This window comes from Penicillium daleae (assembly GCF_028827525.1).
Source record: "Penicillium daleae strain IBT 16125 chromosome Unknown utg000001l_segment0_segment0, whole genome shotgun sequence".
NCBI lineage: Eukaryota > Fungi > Ascomycota > Eurotiomycetes > Eurotiales > Aspergillaceae > Penicillium > Penicillium daleae.
This window is the reverse complement of record NW_026623149.1, coordinates 1,999,937-2,018,654: the sequence shown is the minus strand read 5'-3', so window position 1 is coordinate 2,018,654 and position 18,718 is coordinate 1,999,937. Positions and strand designations below refer to the sequence as shown.

General features: G+C 47.5%; 4 protein-coding genes across 4 annotated transcripts; all 4 read left to right on the top strand.

The window, feature by feature from the left end:
* Positions 1 to 8,603: 8,603 nt before the first annotated feature.
* N7458_000607 (cell wall biogenesis protein) lies at positions 8,604 to 8,910 on the top strand (the record flags this gene model as incomplete). Its single annotated transcript, XM_056904001.1, has 2 exons — positions 8,604 to 8,663; positions 8,698 to 8,910. 2 exons carry the CDS (start codon positions 8,604 to 8,606, stop codon positions 8,908 to 8,910), a joined length of 273 nt encoding a protein of 90 aa, XP_056771768.1.
* A 1,998-nt stretch (positions 8,911 to 10,908) lies between these two features.
* On the top strand, positions 10,909 to 11,596 carry N7458_000606 (uncharacterized protein; the record flags this gene model as incomplete). The annotated part of the gene is made up of 4 exons (XM_056904000.1): positions 10,909 to 11,017; positions 11,055 to 11,205; positions 11,258 to 11,525; positions 11,588 to 11,596. 4 exons carry the CDS (start codon positions 10,909 to 10,911, stop codon positions 11,594 to 11,596), a joined length of 537 nt encoding a protein of 178 aa, XP_056771767.1.
* Positions 11,597 to 13,855: 2,259 nt separating this feature from the next.
* On the top strand, positions 13,856 to 15,247 carry N7458_000605 (putative choline kinase; the record flags this gene model as incomplete). Its single annotated transcript, XM_056903999.1, has 2 exons — positions 13,856 to 14,961; positions 15,070 to 15,247. 2 exons carry the CDS (start codon positions 13,856 to 13,858, stop codon positions 15,245 to 15,247), a joined length of 1,284 nt encoding a protein of 427 aa, XP_056771766.1.
* A 444-nt stretch (positions 15,248 to 15,691) lies between these two features.
* On the top strand, positions 15,692 to 16,588 carry N7458_000604 (Tetratricopeptide-like helical; the record flags this gene model as incomplete). The annotated part of the gene is made up of 1 exon (XM_056903998.1): positions 15,692 to 16,588. One exon carries the CDS (start codon positions 15,692 to 15,694, stop codon positions 16,586 to 16,588), a length of 897 nt encoding a protein of 298 aa, XP_056771765.1.
* Between the last annotated feature and the right edge of the window lie 2,130 nt (positions 16,589 to 18,718).

Here is an 18,718-nt window from a genome sequence, read left to right as displayed (position 1 = left end):
CATGGACGATGTTAGGATATACAGGCCAGGGTATATTATCCTGGCCGTCGCGCCTATAGTTCCATACGACGAATATCTTCTAACTAGATTTTGGCTACGTTCTCTTTAGCTGAGCGATCTACTCGCCAGCGGAAGTAGTCATTGATAAAGGCCGATACGCCACCACGAAAGCTGACCGGTTAGTTGACTAGGTCGGAGTTGAAGAATATGAACAGAATAGGTGAGAGGGGCAAGCCCTACGCTAATCCCCCGTTGACTAGCAGGGCGACCTCGGTACAGAAGTCATCAGATCCTATACTAGCAAAGCGGTCCCTTATAAAGCTCGCAATCCGCTCTAGCGACGGCTAGGATTCCCTTTGCTCGGAGGCGGGCGTTAATGTTAATTTTATTGACTCCGTTAAAGGCTCGGTTCAGATCGAACGCGATAAGTGCTACTACTGCATATTTATACTAAGCTTAATGGCGTTAGAAAGGACTAGCAGGGCTTGTTCAGCGGTCCTGCCCGGTTGCCCTCTAAATTATGTGTTGGGTAGTAAGCCGTGCTTCTCGGGGAGGTACGATACTCAAGAAGTTTACCGAGTGTGTTAAGGAGTGAGATCGGGTAATAGGACCTAGGGATCGAGTAGTCCGGCTTCCTAGGTTCCGTAACATCACAATCTTTGCTACCCGCTATCGTCTCGGGTAGTTCCCTAGATCGATTGATGCTACAAAAATTCTAGTGATAAGCTTTCCTAGATATTCTATAAGCGTTTTCACATAAGCGTCGGTATACCGTCTTCGCCAGGTGCCGTAGAGCTTTTGGCTGCCTTAAGAGATCACTAGATTTCTAGTTCCGTGATTAACGACTAGGGTAGCTCTGACGGGGTCTAGACTAGTAGATCTTCGTTAGGTTAGTCTATCTCAGGGAGAGGAACGGCTATGTCCCTGGAGCCTACAAGAAGGAAGACGCTGTTCGAAACAAGGACAGAAAACTTCCAAGGACCAAAAAATTACACCAAAAAAACAGAGTGATTCTCGCGGTATGCAATCTTGGGTAATTTTCTGGCCCGCCTGCCAGAGCACGCACTTGCTCAACAGTATGTATTGTCCCTCGTGTACTCGTGATGTGTCGTGCAAAGTTTTGGGTGACACCCCAGTACCATCAATACACGCGCCCCAATAAAGCCCCCAGACGACTCTGCCGATGCAGCCCTTGGTGCATGTCATGGAGGTCATTTGACTTTAAATTCATGTTCACTGCATAGACCGCATATTGATAGTTAATGCTGTTGCCAAGGAGCGTTACTTGCGATATCCGTGCCTACTGCCCACCCAAACCGCTTCCCGCTTTGGGTGCGCCCGCAATCCTGACCTTTCTGGTTTCCTGACCTTTTTCCTACCAGTAGTCTTCTACTAGCCAATTCAACCACCAACCATGCCTAAATCTATCAATTTTGATGAATCTTGCATAGCCGAGGCCTGAAAAGTGGTCTTATCCCAAAAAAAGCCGAATTTTACCAAGATTGCACATGAATTCGGCGTGGATCGCAAGACCCTGACCAGACGCGTCGAAATGGCTAAATCGCCTGCTACACCTACTAAATCGCTGAAAAATATCCTGGAGCCACATCAGGAGAAAGCCTTGATCAACTGGATAGTCCAGATGCATAACTGGAACCTCCCACCTACCCCTGCGGTAGTAGGCGCATGGGCAAATCGCGTACTGGCGCGATCGGGCCAGCCGGATAGGCAGGTTGGTAAAAATTGGCCGTACGCCTTTAAAAAGCGTCTACCAAAAAACCTTGGCCTAGGCCCTGTGAAGCAAAAGACCAAGGAACTAAGGCGAATCCAAGCGGAGGATGCAGGGCTTCTTCAGCACTGGTACGACCTACTAGAACGTGTTCTCCATAACGTCCCTGCTCGGCTAGTATACAACTTTGATGAATGCGGGTTTCAACCTGGTCAAGGGCGATCGCGAAACGTTACTGGGGCTAAATCATCTTGCCCTAACCTGCCAGAAACAGAGAGAGGCGAAAATATCACTGCACTAGAGTGTATTGCTGCGGACGGCTGGCAAATGGATCCTCCCTCTATATTCAAAGGAACTGGCCAAAATCTTATGGAGGCCTGGTTCTACCTTAGCGAAAATCTCTCACCAGACACGATGACGGCTATCTCTCCAAATGGCTGGATTTCTGATAACTTAGCCCTAGCCTGGCCAGGCTATTTTATCCAATCAACCGCTCATCGTGTAAATCGGGGCAAAAAGCGCGTTCTTATATTCGACGGCCATGGGGCGCATCTTACACTCGAATTTCTTCAAACCTGCGAGGATAATCATATTATCCCATTCGCATTTCTACCGCATTCAACACATCATTGCCAGCCGCTTGACGGAAAGCCCTTTCTGAATTATAAGCAGCAATTTCGGTTGATAAATAATGAGCTGGCTTTCTGGGGCGGCCAGCCGTATGGGAAATCGGATTTCCTAGCGATTATCGGTCCAATTCGCCGCAAGGCCTTCTCGCAGCGAATTATCCGCGATTCCTTTAGAGAGCGTGGGATCTATCCTGTTGATGGTAGTAAGATTGTGACAGATCTGAATAATCAAATAGAAATCCCTGATCTATATGCCCCAGATCTTCGCTCATGGGGGTCGCATACACCATCGCCACCACCTAATCTCTCGTCTTCTGTTGAAAATAGCCCTCCGAAATCTATTGAAGCACTACAAAAGAACCAGGCGAAGATTACTAAACACCTCGAGGGCCTATCAAATAAGATGCAGCGAAATCTATTGAGGTTGATGGCGCACCAGCGGGAGATAGCGGAGGAACTTTCGATGACGCGGGATACAATTCAGCGTATGAGGGCCGCGCAAACTCCAGTACGTCGAAAATACACCAAGCGACAGGTAAAACCACTTAGCCAAACCGGTATATTGACTACACGCGATGCGAATCGATCGATTAAGACCAGGAAGGAGGAGGATTTAGCCAAGGAGGAAAGGAAGCTAGCCAGGCAGTTCAAGAAATTGTATGGCTACGAACCCACACAGCGGTCGGAGGAATCTATTCAGCGGGCAATTGCAAACGAGGAAGCGGCTAGGCAGGCAGGAGAGCTTTTTTTTATTGATAATTAGCTAGTTGGGTGGTAAATTTGACGATTTCTATACTAAAAGGTCAGGAAACCGGAAAGGTCAGGAATGTGGGCGCACCCAAAGCGGGAAGTGCTTTGGGTGCGCGAAGGCACGGATACGCGGGAACGCGGGAATCGATGGTTTGTGGAGGCTGTGGTGCTCGTTCAAAGCACGCAAAAATTAGCTTCGTTGGAACGAACGGGTCGGGCTTGTCCATTAGCCGCGTCTCATGTGATTTCTCCAATGAGTTGGAATTGATTTCCGACTTTGAGAGGAACAACGTAGGAATTAATGGAAAGCCAGGCGGACGAGTCCAACAATGATGAGCACGTCATCCTATCTAGTGAGATTCTCCTTTGTCCCTCCTGCTCTACTCGAATTCACCCTTGTTCCCGTGGCTTTCAGCAAGACTTCTTCGAGATACACGGGGCATTCAGAGAAGAGGGGGGCCATGAAATGGATGCGATTGGGCTGAGCGGGTAATTTACGATCGGCATTGGTTTCTCCACCTGCATTGTTCGTCTTTCTGATAACCCCAATCTTGACATCTCTCGCCTGTCCCCTTCGCAACCCCTCTTGACCTGCCAGCACCGTCTTCTCTCTTCCTTTGTGGGCCTCATGGTTAATAAATTCCGGTCCATGTTGGGCGGATAATGTGGCGATTTACTTGTAGAGCTTGAGGAACTGGCTTCATATTGCCCGGAATTAATGAGGAGGAAAAGGTTTCACGGCGCCAACTCCGCGCTCGACTGTAACTTCTACCTGGACAATTTGTGTCTAGTACCACCCGTGACTCATGAGAATCTGGCCAGTTGGCCTTGGTGGCAGTCGTCGTGTGCAACCAATCCCCCCGTCATATTCTGATTTCTACTTATAGTATCTATCTCCGCAACGTGGGGCTCGCTCCATGATTGATGCTTTGAAACGGGCCCTAACGACTATGGTGAGACACCGTTGGCCAACAGGGGCCGTCGCTTTGGCGCTGTTGGTGATGAAGTTTGCAGCTTTTATGGTAGAATCTCTAATAGACATCTCAAGATGCGAATTCAGTAATTAGCCTGGAGATGTGGGCCTGGAGAGGGGAAAACCAGGCCATAGGTCTCGTGTCGGCCACGCTCCAATATACTTTGTACTGAATAAGAAATATTTTCTCCAGTGCAGCCCTGTCGCATACATCTTCCGGGAAGCTTTCGCACTTGCTCAATATTCTGATCTGTGAATAGGGTGCTTCCGAAGATGGGCTAACCCTTTGGAATATCACTCTCAAGCCAGAAGCTTAAATAAATACCGGTCTTAATCGCAAGTAAAGCGCATTCAATTGTATGATGCTATCGATTTACTGCGTATTCGAAACATGGCTAACAGGAAGAAAACCCGTACCGACTTCAGACCACAGTATGTTCGCCGACTGATCACGCTAACTCGAGCACAGGTGAAATTACCCCAAACGCCCCGCCCCACAAGGCAGAAAACCAGGACAACCAGTCAGACTGCCTGCAGCCACGGGGTGACGTGCAGGGATCTACCCGTCCAGCGCGTGCGCGAAACGTGCGCCATGCAGCCCGAACCGAATTATGAATCCTCTGAAGGCGAAAGCATTCCAATTGACAAACTTGAGAGCGGGAATGCAGCCCCAGGAGTCTCGCGGCCTCATGTATGTTGCCGATTTCCACAGCTTTCCTTCGCCTGCCTCGTCGAGAAACTGTCTCCAATGCGATGTCTTGGCCTTCTCGATTGTCTGCGTCCACGCTCGCCGCTTCTGGCGCATGTCTTCGAAGAGCGATATGGTGTGAGGGTCATCTCGTCCCGCCTCGGCACAGCTCTCTTGCCATTTGCGTCGTGCACGGTTTACTTCTTTTTGCTGAGATTTTAGATCGGGGGTGAACCACCGCTTAGCATACGGAGACGGTCGCATGTTCGGAGTGTGACAGTCAACCGCTTTCGCGGTTTCCTCTATCAGCTTTTCCACCGTGGCATCTAGTGCCTCGATCGTGTTCGGGGTCTCCCAGGGTCTCATGAGTCTCCACACCTCCCCTCTAATCTTTCCCCAGTCGGCTCGGTTATAGGCTTTTCTTGCCATAGCGGGTGGGTTACGCTGTGTTCGGAGGTTCTATTCTGAATAGGTTGCTCGGTGGTCGGAGCTATAGTTGTCGTGGTAGAGATGGCATTTAGTGAGTAGGTCGGGTCTGTCGGTCACGGTTTGGTCGATGGTGGAGTTTCTCCCTGGGTGGCTAAGCGACCAGAAGGTCGCGGTACCCCAGGGTAGACAGCTTTGAAGGCCGTTGATGTGAAAGAAGTCGATTAGCTCGCCGGCGTCCTCGACGAATCGAGGTTGAATGTGGTTGCCGCCCCACGCTGGGTGGTGGCGGTTGAAATCTCCAGAGATAATAAGGCAGGCGCTCCTGCTGTCTTCTTGGAAGGTGTTTCGTATCGTGTCTTGAATTGCTGATAAAACCGTTGCCGCCGATGCTTCCTCGGGCGTGTGCATCGGCACAGGTGGAATGTAGACCGAGAAGATCAAGATTTGGGTGTCGGCGGTCCAAATCTTGACTGCCGTCAGATCTGGGTGGTTGCACGGTACCTGCCGGTGAGAGGACGTTGAAAGTTTCCGGTTGACGTAGATGAGACTTCGAAATCGGACTGAGTCGCTCTCTACCGTCGGCCGGTAGAGCCGCTATGCACTGTGGTTCACGTGTGTTCGGTATGCGCTGATAGATGGTTCCTGGATAAGGAGCACGTCTAGGTCTTGGGTCTGGTGATCGTTGATGAGGGCCTCTATGCCCGCCCTCGATTTCATGATGTTTAATTGAAGGATTTGGAGGTTGTGTCTCAACATTGTGAAAGGGGCGTGTTGGCAGGCTTCGAGCACAGGGAGTCCCCGGTGGCATGTTCATCGCCGCAGTCCAGGCAGTGGGCTCTAATACCCGCTGGGCACCGTGATCGTTTATGTTGGCCGCCGCAGTGGCCGCCCCGGGGATCTTCTTTGCACGACCATGCTAGGTGGCCGAACCCTTGGCAACGGAAGCACCGCTTCTTTTTGATTTCGCACTTCTCCACCCTTCCGATATACCGCTGGTCGATCAGGAGGCCGTTGTCAAGCATCCATTGTGCCGCCTCCGCTGAGTCGAACCATATGCCCATTGAGGCAAATGTCCCCAGTATCTTGTCCTTTTTCTTCAGCCAGGCGATATCCTCGATTCGGAAACCGCGTTCCTGGATGTCGTTTTCGTCTGTGATCTTCTTAATCGCCGCTATTTTATCTCTTCCGAGATCCAAGTCTTGTGTTGGGATATGGTGCACGGCGACTCCGAAGCGCGGTTTCAGCAGAAAGGTAAGCACGAAGCCGAAGAAGGCAGATGAGAAAACAAATGAGAGCAATTCTTGGCAGGAAAGAGGACGAACCAGCGTCGAGATCTGCAAAGATCTGCAAAGATTTTGGCAGTGGGAGTCCAGCAAAATTTCGCGGGCAGGTCGCGCAGGGTAGTATACCCTTTCACTACGTTCCTTCGTTTCAGGGCAAGGCTGATTGATTGAAGAAAGAACGAATATCATGGGGCAGGTTGAAATACCCCATGGATGGATAGGTACACGGTGTTACGACAGCCGTAATGCCCAGAATACCAAATTACTATACAAAACACAAAGGAAAGTGGGTCACTCGGTATAACCTCTGTCTAGTGGTAAGTTACCACCATATGACTCGACATCATCTTACTTTGATTCTAGGCTGGCCGGGTATAGATTCAACGGCCACCTTTTACGGACCTTCCCTTCGTGTGTTCCGCCATGGATCCTGGTGAAGACGTAATCTCCTTCGTGAATGGCATTGCCATGCTTATCAGCAATATAAGGGACCATCTTGTTCGAATGTACCGAGTGACTTTGAAAGTTGTGAGATTTGAGGAGTCGAAAGCATATAGAATTTTTAATTTTGCCCTCGAGTAAAAAGACCCCGTCCTTGGTTGTTGATGTGTAGCTAGAGACTGGTGGGGATCAGCGTGTAATATCCCTTCTACCATAGGTAAATTCCCATTCCGACATCACTTATTACCCTCTTCCTTTGTTACATTTTCTGACGTCTGCATGGCCTTTGTATTTTGGTTTCCCTTTCCCCACAAGTAGAGAACCCCTCCAACCCCAGCGGCAAGAGCCCCCCATACCCTGAAAACAAAAGAGCCACCTTAGTATTTCCAACGCCAAATGACACGTTATGTAGACAAACAGGCGGCGAAAACTCACCAGAGTGGCGTCGGACTGCTATCTGTGCGCTCATTGGGCGAGGACGAGAAAGTTCTCCTGTGATCATTCCGTAAGGCTCGGAGTTTTGTAACGGTTGAGTTGCACTGTTTTGCGCCCACTACACGAGTCATATAGTGGCGGATGAAATACATCTCAATGGGTAATAATTGATAAATGCGATTTAGTAACAGTGCCTTGTCTGGCTCAGACGCTGGGGGGCTCCAAGCTCTATATGTATGGGATGAGGTTAAACCATGACATCATGTTAGCTCCATTACGATTTTCGAGGGTCTTCATCAAGTCCTGCGTTTTGGGACTGGTAAAATGTCAAGTGGATAATAAACCCTGGTTATACTACCAAAACTATAGTTTGGTCAGTACTGCAGGAATTGTTTCGAGGATGACTATCCTGGTTTTCGGTCCTCATGGTGCAACAGATCCATATGATCTAGAGCAGAATGACTTGTTATGATATCATCACTTTTAATTAACCTGCAATTTGATAGGTTGAAAGGAGACCACTATCCGAAGACCTGCGGTCGGGCACCTCTTTATGTTCTTCCCCGTTGCGCAGCCGACCACCTCAGGCTCTCTTCAACCCGACCAAGGCAACTAAGCAGTCCTCTCGTCCCGCAGTCGTTTGCCTGTGCAGAGCGGACGGATCTGTTGCTGCAGTTGGATTCGAGATAGCCTCATCCAGTCTAGGTGACGACTCATTGCGATCGGTCTTCGGGATTGTGTTATGTGTGCTGTCTCTCCAGGTGTTACATCACCGCCCATCTCTACCCTTCTGTGTGTTAGATTTTCAGACCAATGCACCCATCAAATTGGTGATTCACCGATCGTTTCCTTTCTCCTGATCAGCTTGCCCATCATGTTATTTCGACTTATCACCATATATTGAACCATGTAGCCTCCGCGTATGCCTTATCTTACATCTATAGCCCCAGGGATTTGCTCCGTCCAATATTAGCAGACGAATAGTCAAGTGACTCCGCCCCAAGTGTATTTTTGAAAAAGCGAAGTGGGAGTAAAATTTTATGTCGTGGCATCATATCCGTACGCAATTCTTTGAGGATTCCGGTCTGAGGAATGCAATTGGAAGATTAGGAGCGGAACCTTCAGAAGCGGCTGATGTGAGAATAATGACATCATGACGCTTGAGTAGATTTATATATGCATGACTTTCTGCCCTGCAAAATTGACTCTTTCTACTTAGCAATCACTATCAAGTATCACCATAACCATGACACCACCAACATCAGATACCCCCTCCTACTGTACTGCCGACTTCTCTTTGATCCCGGTAAGCCTATCGTTGCACCCGCTTTGCTCCGCAGGCAGGGAGGCCATCCATGTACCGATTCCTAATGAATTTACGTGAATACCTCAAGATTGGATCTTCGACGTCATCATTCGCTCATGAAATTGCCGGTGTCCAACAGCTTGTCCGAGAATCGGGTTTGAAGTCTGAGATGCATCCTACTGGTACACTTGTTGGTAAATATCCCACGATTGTCTTTCGGTCTGCCTTGAACTCGGCGATGCGTTGAAGCGATACGTTGACGGCAAATTCCATAATGGGTAAACACTAATTACTTTTCTTAGAAGGGCCATGGGACCTTGTTGTCCAACTGATCGGTACTGCTCATACTCTAGTGCATCATAGCGGTATACCGAGAATTCAGACTGATGTTCGAATAATGACAAGGTATGGTCTAATAAAAGGTTCGCTGTGTCGGACAGATCATTTTCTGATGATTTTTACAACACAGAACCGATAAAGTGGAGTCGGTCGAAGAAGGCATGGAGGAGGTTGAAAAGATTCTTTCCGCTGAAGTGTAGATCGTGCGATGGTCACATATATTGATGCCTTATAGGGCCTGCTGCCGCAGGCATCTAGTTGATATTTAGGTCTCCTCTCGCTCTCTCGCCATCTCTCCTTCTTTCTTCCCTGTCGAGGATAGTGGAGCAGTTACTTACAGTTGCCTCCTATTGGTTTCTTCTGTACCCCACCCCTCCCTGTCTTTTGTATGTGTCGAGGATAGTGGGGTAGTAAAATACACCCGAAATAGTTTAGTTTCATTTTTGTCTTGATTTCTTTATTTGTAGGAGGGGATTCTCTACACTCCGAGAATCAGTGGTTTTCAACCGCCCTTTCCCTATCAGTTAAGCGAGGACACCATAACGTGTCCTCGCAGCATCCGCGCTTCTCTTCTTTTCTTCAACTCAATCTAATTCATCTCATCCTTTTGGATTGGTTCCCTTTGGTAGACTAGCCCTATCTTTGCGTACAATGCCGTACTGTATCAGCTTGCTGTCACAGTATGTGATCATGGGGTTCCGAGACAACACTCACAAAGTCACTCTCGAGTATCCCATGGGTCTTCCAAGACAAGGAGGAATTGTTTCCATCCACATATCAACTATGAACCAACTCTGCAGATGGGTATTTAACATAACCCTCTGCCTGCCATTCTTTTGATCTCAATCAATCAATTCTATCTGTCAATTCTACCGATTTGTTTCCCTTCCACATGAGAGCCAGCAGTGCAACCATTCCGAAGGGTTTTCAGCTTTCTCCCAAGTTGCGGAGAATTTCAGGTTGTCAGTTCAAAGCATCTCTTCTCAAGAAAAGAATGCTCGATTGGCATTGGCTGGCCTATGTTCGTCCCACAATTTGCACATCGACTCTAGCCGTGCAGGGAGCGCCGAATAAGAAATTTCGGTTACCTTGATGAATAGAAATCTGAATTATCGTCACAATGAGGGAGTTGTCTATATGGCAGTTGATGAAAAGTGTTCCATAAGCCTGGAATGCGAGGTAGTTCTACAAATATTATACCCTTCAACTGGGAATATGTGTCTTCGAGCTTCGCAGTAGGATAGACCTCTGATCAAAAAGAGTTTGCTTCAAAAGGTACCATATGAGATTACACGTCCCTGACCGGTTTCTGGTAAATGTTTCTACTTATGATCCCACCCCTCCGCGGCAATCCGCAAATGGTATAAGACCTCAGTTCCCTCATTTGGGTCTGTTCCGTTTAGGATCGTGCCAATCAATACGCCATATGTATAGTAACTTTGGAGCTGACAATTTCGGGATAGCGTTGTCTGGGACATAGTACCTACCCCACCTATCTTCATGTCCGTGGACGGAAGTACTGTGTTCTAAACATAATGAACGGTGACTGTACAGCTAAATTCGAAACTGCCTTCCATGTTTTTCACAGAGAAACCATGTCAACCCTAACGCCAAGGCGATGGTGAAACCTCCGAGTCCCGATTCAGCTAGCTTGCAGATCACTAGTACTGGTCAGGAGAGAACCGTAAATTATTTGACGAGACCAAAACGCCACCGTCCTTGAATCATGCGCGTTTCATTTAATTAACCAACACCAGCAAGCCCATCTCCCGTTCGGAGACGTGAGATCAGTGGATGTTCATTGGCGATGATGTCACATGATAGCGGGGCTAAGAATATGTTCCTTACCTAGCTCAGCATCGTCCTCTAAGCAAGATACCGAATACTTTTACATGGCATCTTGACTATGGCCTCGGTATCATACGGTGACGCGAATTCGGGATTGCAGGTGGGAGTCAATCAAGGGTCGATATACGTGTCACAAGGTGGATCTAGGACCTGCGAACATAATCCTGGTGAGTCGTGCGAACTAATCGTGGACTTTATTTCTAGAGCGATCGGAACCCCGCCCTGAACCTCTATCGACGGTACCGTTCCCGCGCGACCCAGACTTTGTTGGCCGCAATGAAACCCTTGGCCAAATTCATGAGAAAGCATCGATAGCAGGATCTAGACTCGCTCTTGTTGGTCTTGGCGGCATTGGGTTAGAGCAACACGGTCTAAGGACAGCCTCTCGGATGCTGACTATATAGTAGGAAAACGCAGCTTGCCATTGAATACTGCCACCAGGTCCGACAGCGAACCGCCGACACATGGATTTTCTGGGTACATGCAAGTAACGCGGCCCGCTGCGAGCAAAGTCTCCGAGACCTCGCCGATCGAGTCAAGATTCCAGGGAGCCAGGACCGCAACGCTAATATATCTCAAGTCGTCGGCCACTGGTTACAGGACGGAAAAATCGGGAAATGGATTCTTGTCCTGGATAACGTCGACGATGACGAGCTTCTTCGCAAGCCATTAGCGGTCGGCACCGATAGCCAGATAAATATGCACACGAATACGTCCAGACTTAGTGAATTTCATAGAAATCTTAAGAAGGCTAAAACATACAGAATCTCTATACGAAGTTTCACTACCCTGCTAATAACGTTGCCTGGAGAATATTGAAGTTAGCCAACATATAGATCCTTTAGGACCGTATTTGCTAAATTAAAACAATTATTGCGTGTTTGATAATCACACTTCCTATAAGTTCCTACAAGTCTGTCGACAAATAGTTATGCTATACTACTATATTCGAAATCAGAACCCCCCGCGTCCGCTCAGGAAGCAATTCTCTAACGCTACCCTAAACCGCGCTATTCTATATTCGGATTAGCTATAGATCGTGGCTTATAAATAATATAGTTACCGTTCGTAGTTATTTTGAAAATAGTACCTACCTTATACCTATCTTTATGCCCGTGGACTGAAGTACTATATTTTAAACACTAATAAACGATGACTATACTATTTTTAAGCCACGATCTGCAGCTAACCTAAATATTCACTACCGAGTCTTTAGATAGGGTTAGAGAATTATTTTCTGAGTAGACGAAGGGAAATCTAATATCGAATATGGCAGTACGGATTGATTTAATTATCCTAGGAGTTACCGTATCTAAAACCCGATAGCTAAGACTTACTAGAATCGTTTAAAACGACTAACTCGAGATAAGGGACAAAAATATTATCTGTTTTATGTTGCTATATAGTCATTCCTAAATTTCCGAGGCTAGTTAATATTATCGAATTTCGCCGACCTTACCCTCGTTATTAACGCTTCAGATTACCTATTTTCGTTTTAGCAACAGAAGTCTTTAATCTAGTCTCTCTAAGCAGCCCTGTTCCTTTTTGGAACGGCACACAAAAACTTACTTTTTAGGATAAAGCTTTCGCAGTCTCCTATTATAGAAGAATGCTACAGATACTCGGGGAGGATATCTTTCCACTTGACTAGAACATAGGTCGGCCGCGTAAGAGGCTCCCTAGATTGAGATCCATGACTCGACGATTTAGAATATGGTGCGACCATAGCAACGACTTTCCCGATGTTATTGAAGTTGTATTGGTATTGAGCCACGCTGCTCTTTAATGGTATGTCTAGTATTGTTTCCTTGCTGCCCGAGACTTCAGGAAGATTCTCAAGCTCGGAAAGACCCCATTTTTTTGCCTTGCCAATCTCGTAATGACCCGATTGGCCAATTTGGTAGATCCTTCGCTGGTGATTCTTTATTGGGTTGCTGTTGTACAGTGCCGCCCGTTATTGCATTCTATATGGGAAACATTGAGATACTGTTTCATACCCTAGTCACATGATATGCTAAACCCAATATGGACACTTCGTACTGAAAAAAACCATCGAGGAATTCTTTGCCGAGCTGAAGGCCTATATCAAGAAAGCTTGGTCAGCATACGAAGACAATCCTGGCCAAGGGTTTCATGCCTTCCTTCGGCGGTGCGTATATGAGGTTGGTGCAAGACAGGACAGTGCCGAAGGCCGTTTCCGGTATAACAATAGAGAAGATATGATTGCTGTAGTACTTAAGAGCGTCGCGTCTGTGCAATGCCCGTTTCGCGTTTTAACATAGTGCCAGTTCGGTTTGTTGGTGTTTGTGGCTGTTCAATTAGGAATACTTTGTATTGGGTGGGAGACCCTATCTCCTTTTGTCGTTCTGATGGTTGATTTTGTTAAGACACTGCGTTTATCGTAGTTAGAGCCAGTCTCCCCACAGGTATCAACAGAGCACCAGGGGATTTGAAGGTCTCTTGGAAGTGGAGATCTTCAATGCAGTTTTCACAAAACCTGGTGGCCCGACGAGAGTACAAGCAGGTGTTGGCTCAAGTGAATTTTTATATGGACCGGCACAATGCCCGGCACGGTTTATCCTCTCAGACGTTGAGCTTGTCCCGTCCAACGTCTTGATAGGAATGGTCGTTTAGCCGTGGCTCAGTCCAATGGAGAAGCGGGGGTGTTGGAAAACTTTCGATGTGATTAGGATTATGGTACCTCGGAATGCTAGCGGCAGAAGATAATTACAGGGCACTGAGTTAGACTAGCCGCTGATCATCTGGCTCCCCAGACTGGGTATCAATTTGGCACTAAACTACTTCGGGACCCCGACACCGTTTTTTTGCATCAAAATCAGAATTTTCAGCGCTGCACCAATAATTCTCGCCATTGACCCGTGACAGACTTTCAAAATTGCGCAGTCCCTTAAAAATTATCGCACTGCTAGCACGTGTTTCATCATAGTTACCCTCCTCGCATCTCTCCTTATCGCCCAAGACACCCCATCACAAATGAAAGCAGGATGGCCACCTTGATCCGCGTTCCTGTGACACTTTCTGAAGACAAAGTACCGACTAAAGAGAACGCCAGGGACATTATCGGCGCATTCCTGACGGAAGAATGGCTATTTGTGGATCCAGAGACCTTGACCGTGTCATACCATGCATCGTTTGCCAACGCCCACTGTCCTGTGGAGCGCCCGAAACCTGCTGCTGGCACACCTACTGAGCCCTTGAAGGTGTTTATCAAATTTCATAATGACACCGGGGGAAGCCTCGAAATCTTCAAGCCTCTGGCACCAACGAAGCATGAGGAAGCACTTCTCTGCCACGAGTACGGTCGAACCGGACTGGGAGCCAAAGTTTATGGATTCTTTAAGACACAGGACGGCACAATCGGGAGAATCGATGAGTTCCTGGATGCACGTAACATGGAACCGGAGGATGTTGAGGATCCGGTCATCCGAGCAGATGTTGCTAAAGGACTGGCAATGTTCCATGTCTTGAAAACGTCACTGGAGAAAAAGGCAGTGGAATCATACTATGAAGCTGTCATAAATGGACTCAAGAACTACCACAAGATGGACAAGTTAAAGGCGCTTGGGAAAGAAGGAGGGGTCGCTATCGACAAACTAGTTGACTACGACTTTGGAAGGCGGCTGAGAAATGTGGTGGACAAGCTGGAATCCATTGGAGGAAAGACGGGATGGTGTATTCATGACATCCAATTCATGAACGTGATGGTGAAAAATGATCCGAAGGAAGGGGAGAGTAAAGTCACCCTGATTGACTTTGAGTTCGTGATGCAGAACTACCGAGCATTTGACATCGGTGGGCACTTCATGCAAAAGATGTTCAAATGGTTTGATGAGGAGAGCAGGATAGCAGATTGCAGGAAATATACAGAGGAGGAGAAGAGGCACTTCTGTGACGAGTATGCCATCCAGTGGAACAAACTGACAGGTGATTCAGATACCGGGAATCAGGTGTTCCTGGAATCCGAATACGGATATTTGTTGGCCATCACTTTTGACATCCATAACATGCTTTGCTTCATGAGTGAACAAGATGACAAGGATCCATTGAACCTGCTCGGACTAAACAAGCTGTTCGATGAATTTGTGGATCAGTATGCCAAACTAAATTTAGAAGATTCATGATCAAACGAATGCATGTCAACGCAACCACCACTGAGGCATCTCTTCGAGAGCTTTAACGGATCCATTATTGTCACCAGCCGCAAGAGAGGGGTAGCGCTGAACGTCGCCGGTTACAAGAATATTATCGAAGTGCAACCAATGAATCAAGCCGAAGGGCTAGATCTACTGCAGAAGAAGCTAAGCACACCGACAGAGCACGATAGTACGGTGCAGCTGGCTCGGGAGCTTGAATTTATGCCACTCGCAATCGTCTAAGCTGCCGGCTATATCACACACCGATCACCGCGTTGTTCAGTAGTGCAATACCTCGAAAAATTCCAAAAAGGTGACCGAGAGGCAGTACGAGTACTAAATGACGAGGCCGGTCTTCTTTACCGAGACTGGGAGGCAAAGAACTCTATTCTGCTTACATGGCAAATATCATTTGATTATATTCGCGGCAAATGGCTATCTGCAACTGACCTGCTCTCTCTAATGAGCTTTTTCAACTGGCAGGGAATCACCGAGGATGTTCTTCGAGTTCGGCAAGATCAGAAAAGAGGCAAGGATTTGACTCTGGAGCAGCTAGAGGACAGTTCAAGCGAACAGGACACGGATAATGAGTCTAATAATGACCCTGACGGCGATTTTGAAAAAAATATTACTATCCTCTGCGACTTTTCATTGATAGCGATCGGAGAAGACAGCACATCTTTCACAATGCACCGACTAGTGCAGCTAACCGTACGCACCTGGCTCAAAGCCCATGGTCAGCTCGAACAGTGGAAGGGGCTATTCATCGAAAATCTATATTCTAAATTTCCGACCGCTGAGTATGAGAATTGGGAAAGATACCGGTCGCTCTTTCCACACATGAAAGTAGCGGTATCACAACGGCCAGAATCCCCAGTCTCGGTACAGCAATGGGCTACGCTACTTTATAGAGGCGCGTGGTATGCGCAAGAAAGCGGGTATATCACAGAATCGATGGAAATGGCATATAGGTCGAGAAAGTATAGATTAAAAGTGTTCGGTGCCGAGAATGAGGAGGCGCTCGAGAGCACTGCGATGTTAGCAGGAGCATATCAGTTGGTGGGTCGGTGGGAAGAAGCCGAGCAGCTCTTTGTGCAGGTCATGGAGACTCGCAAGTCGAAGCTCGGCGCGGACCATCCTGACACGCTGACGAGCATGGCCAACCTAGCGTCGACATTCTGGTACCAGGGCCGGTGGGAGGAGGCCGAGCAGCTCTTTATGCAGGTCATGGAGACTCGCAAGGCAAAGCTCGGAGCGGACCATCCCTCTACGCTGACAAGCATGGGCAACCTAGCATCGACGTTATGGAACCAGGGCCGGTGGGAGGAGGCCGAGCAGCTCGAGGTGCAGGTCATGGAGACTCGCAAGGCGAAGCTCGGCGCGGACCATCCTGACACGCTGACGAGCATGGCCAACCTAGCTTTCACCTTGGAATCTACCGGCCGTCGTTCTGAGGCGATCGATTTGCTTAGAATCTGCGTTGCAAAGCAGCAACGAATATTAGGTCCTGCTCATCCTGACACTGTGTCTAATTCTGATACTCTGCTCGCCTGGGAGACTGGGGATGTGGCTATCAAGGCATGATCAATTTCCCTCTCTCTTTATCTTTTAATGGGAAATGGGGAGGCTTCACCGTATTTGAGTATAATTTCATTTGATTCACCGCTATTCGGTTCCATTCAACAACCAGTGCGTTTCCCACCCCTTGTTTTCAGAACGTGTAACTTACAGCTCGTGTAATAATGTCTCGAAAGAACCTGTACTTCGTAAGTTTCGCGAAACAACCCCTGTGTTTCCACTAACTGTATTTCGCATAGAGTGTTTCGATTCGAGGCTTCAGAAATAATTCCTCTGTGTAAATCATGGAAGGCAATTTCGAATTTAGCTGTATTTGCGGACAAACCACGATCGTATAGACTAGCGCATTTAATGATAGGGCTGGAGAATCATTTTCTGAGGGAATACTGAGGAATCTGATTTCAATATGGCAGTATGCTATAGCCTCAGCTATATGATGTATATCAATACCAAGATTAAGGGAAGCATAAAGGGAGGAGGGTGTCATTTCCAACCCATCAAAGGGTATTTCACTCTGACATCAAAAATGTTCCATTTTCGGGCGAGCTCAATGGCGGTCTCGCCATTCGAATCTTGGGTACTAATATTACCATTCCTCCTTGATCATACAGCCAACCAACTAGCCGAGCCCATTTGCACATTCCTGACCTTCTGTAATCGAAAGCAATTGCTTCCACGGCTAACTGGCCGAGGCAGTCTTGATCGGCCCCCTCATAATTATTCCAGCAGTCCTTTTCCAGCAGAAGCTGAGCAACCAGAGTGTTGAATTTTTCCACTTGATCAACAACGCAACCAAGTTCAGGGATCTCATTCCCCAGTTTTTGACCATCTCCAAGCAGCCAAATGAAGAATGTTCCAATTTTCTAACTCTTGCCTTCCAAGATGCACCCAGAAGATCCACGTGTCGGCGGATTGCCGTCGAACCTGGTGGCAGTATTCAATGGCAAGTTGCGTTTATCTAATATCTAGTTAGCATCCGAGGCGCTGCCCTTAGACCGTGTTCTTCTAACCCAACGCCGCCAAGACCAACAAGAACGAGTCTAGATCCCGCTATCGAGGCTTTCTCATGAATTTGGTCGATAAGTTCATTGCGGCCAACAAAGTCTGGGTCGCGCGGGAACGGTACCGTCGATAGAGGGTCAGGGCGGGGTTCTGTTTCTCTGTGGCAAACATGGAAGGCAATTTCGAATTTAGCTGTACAACACGAAGACAATTCAAGCAATCCACAACCTCAATACAAAATTCGCCAAGGCTGTCAGAGTGCACCTGCGCCGGTACTTGAACGACCAGGCTGGGCTTGACTCCTTCTGTGCATCCCATACAGTGAAAGTCGAAAACAGTGTCCCCTCCAGACATACACGCGTTGTTTCCCGGGTCGTACCCGATACTACGCTAATCCTGATACAGTATAGACATAGACGTTATTCATTTCATAAGAATAGACTTTTTCATTACCAGGACGATCACACTACGTATGATATTGTTTATTACACGAAACCCTGATACATTCCTACCTTCATGGCCCTCCACTCTCTTTGTCCCCGGCACCCATCCTTTTGCAGCATCACTATCAACAATTCCTATAATTTACGCCCAATATGGCACCGGGACTATCTCCATAAAAAGTTACAGCTCATTCATGATATGATGCGGAACCAGGATATAGTAATCCAGCACACTTCTGGATCGACACAACCACCGCATTGAAGATTGGCCGGGTATGCCGCTGGAGAAGATGGTTGTTGGGTTGAAGCTTGTGAATTCCTTTACGGGGAATCCGATTTTGGATGTTGCTGTCTCTACTAAGAAGGGGAACCGAAGCGTTTCGGTTGGAGGTCCACGGATTCGAGGGGATGAATTTAATGTGAGCGTCCAGTTGAAGAATTCGTATACAGTACTATAAGATTCTACAAAGTGTGAGGATGGATTTGGAACGAGTGACTAGATTAAATTTGGTGACTGCAAATATCCAAGAACGTTCGACGACCCTACGATGTTGAACCGTTGGGCTACAGTGAGAGACCTAAAAATATGAAACAATTGAACATTTCAAGCCAAGCCAATAACCCAGCGGACGATATATTGAATATGTCACAATAAAAAGAAAGAAATCAATATAAAAAATAAAAACAATTG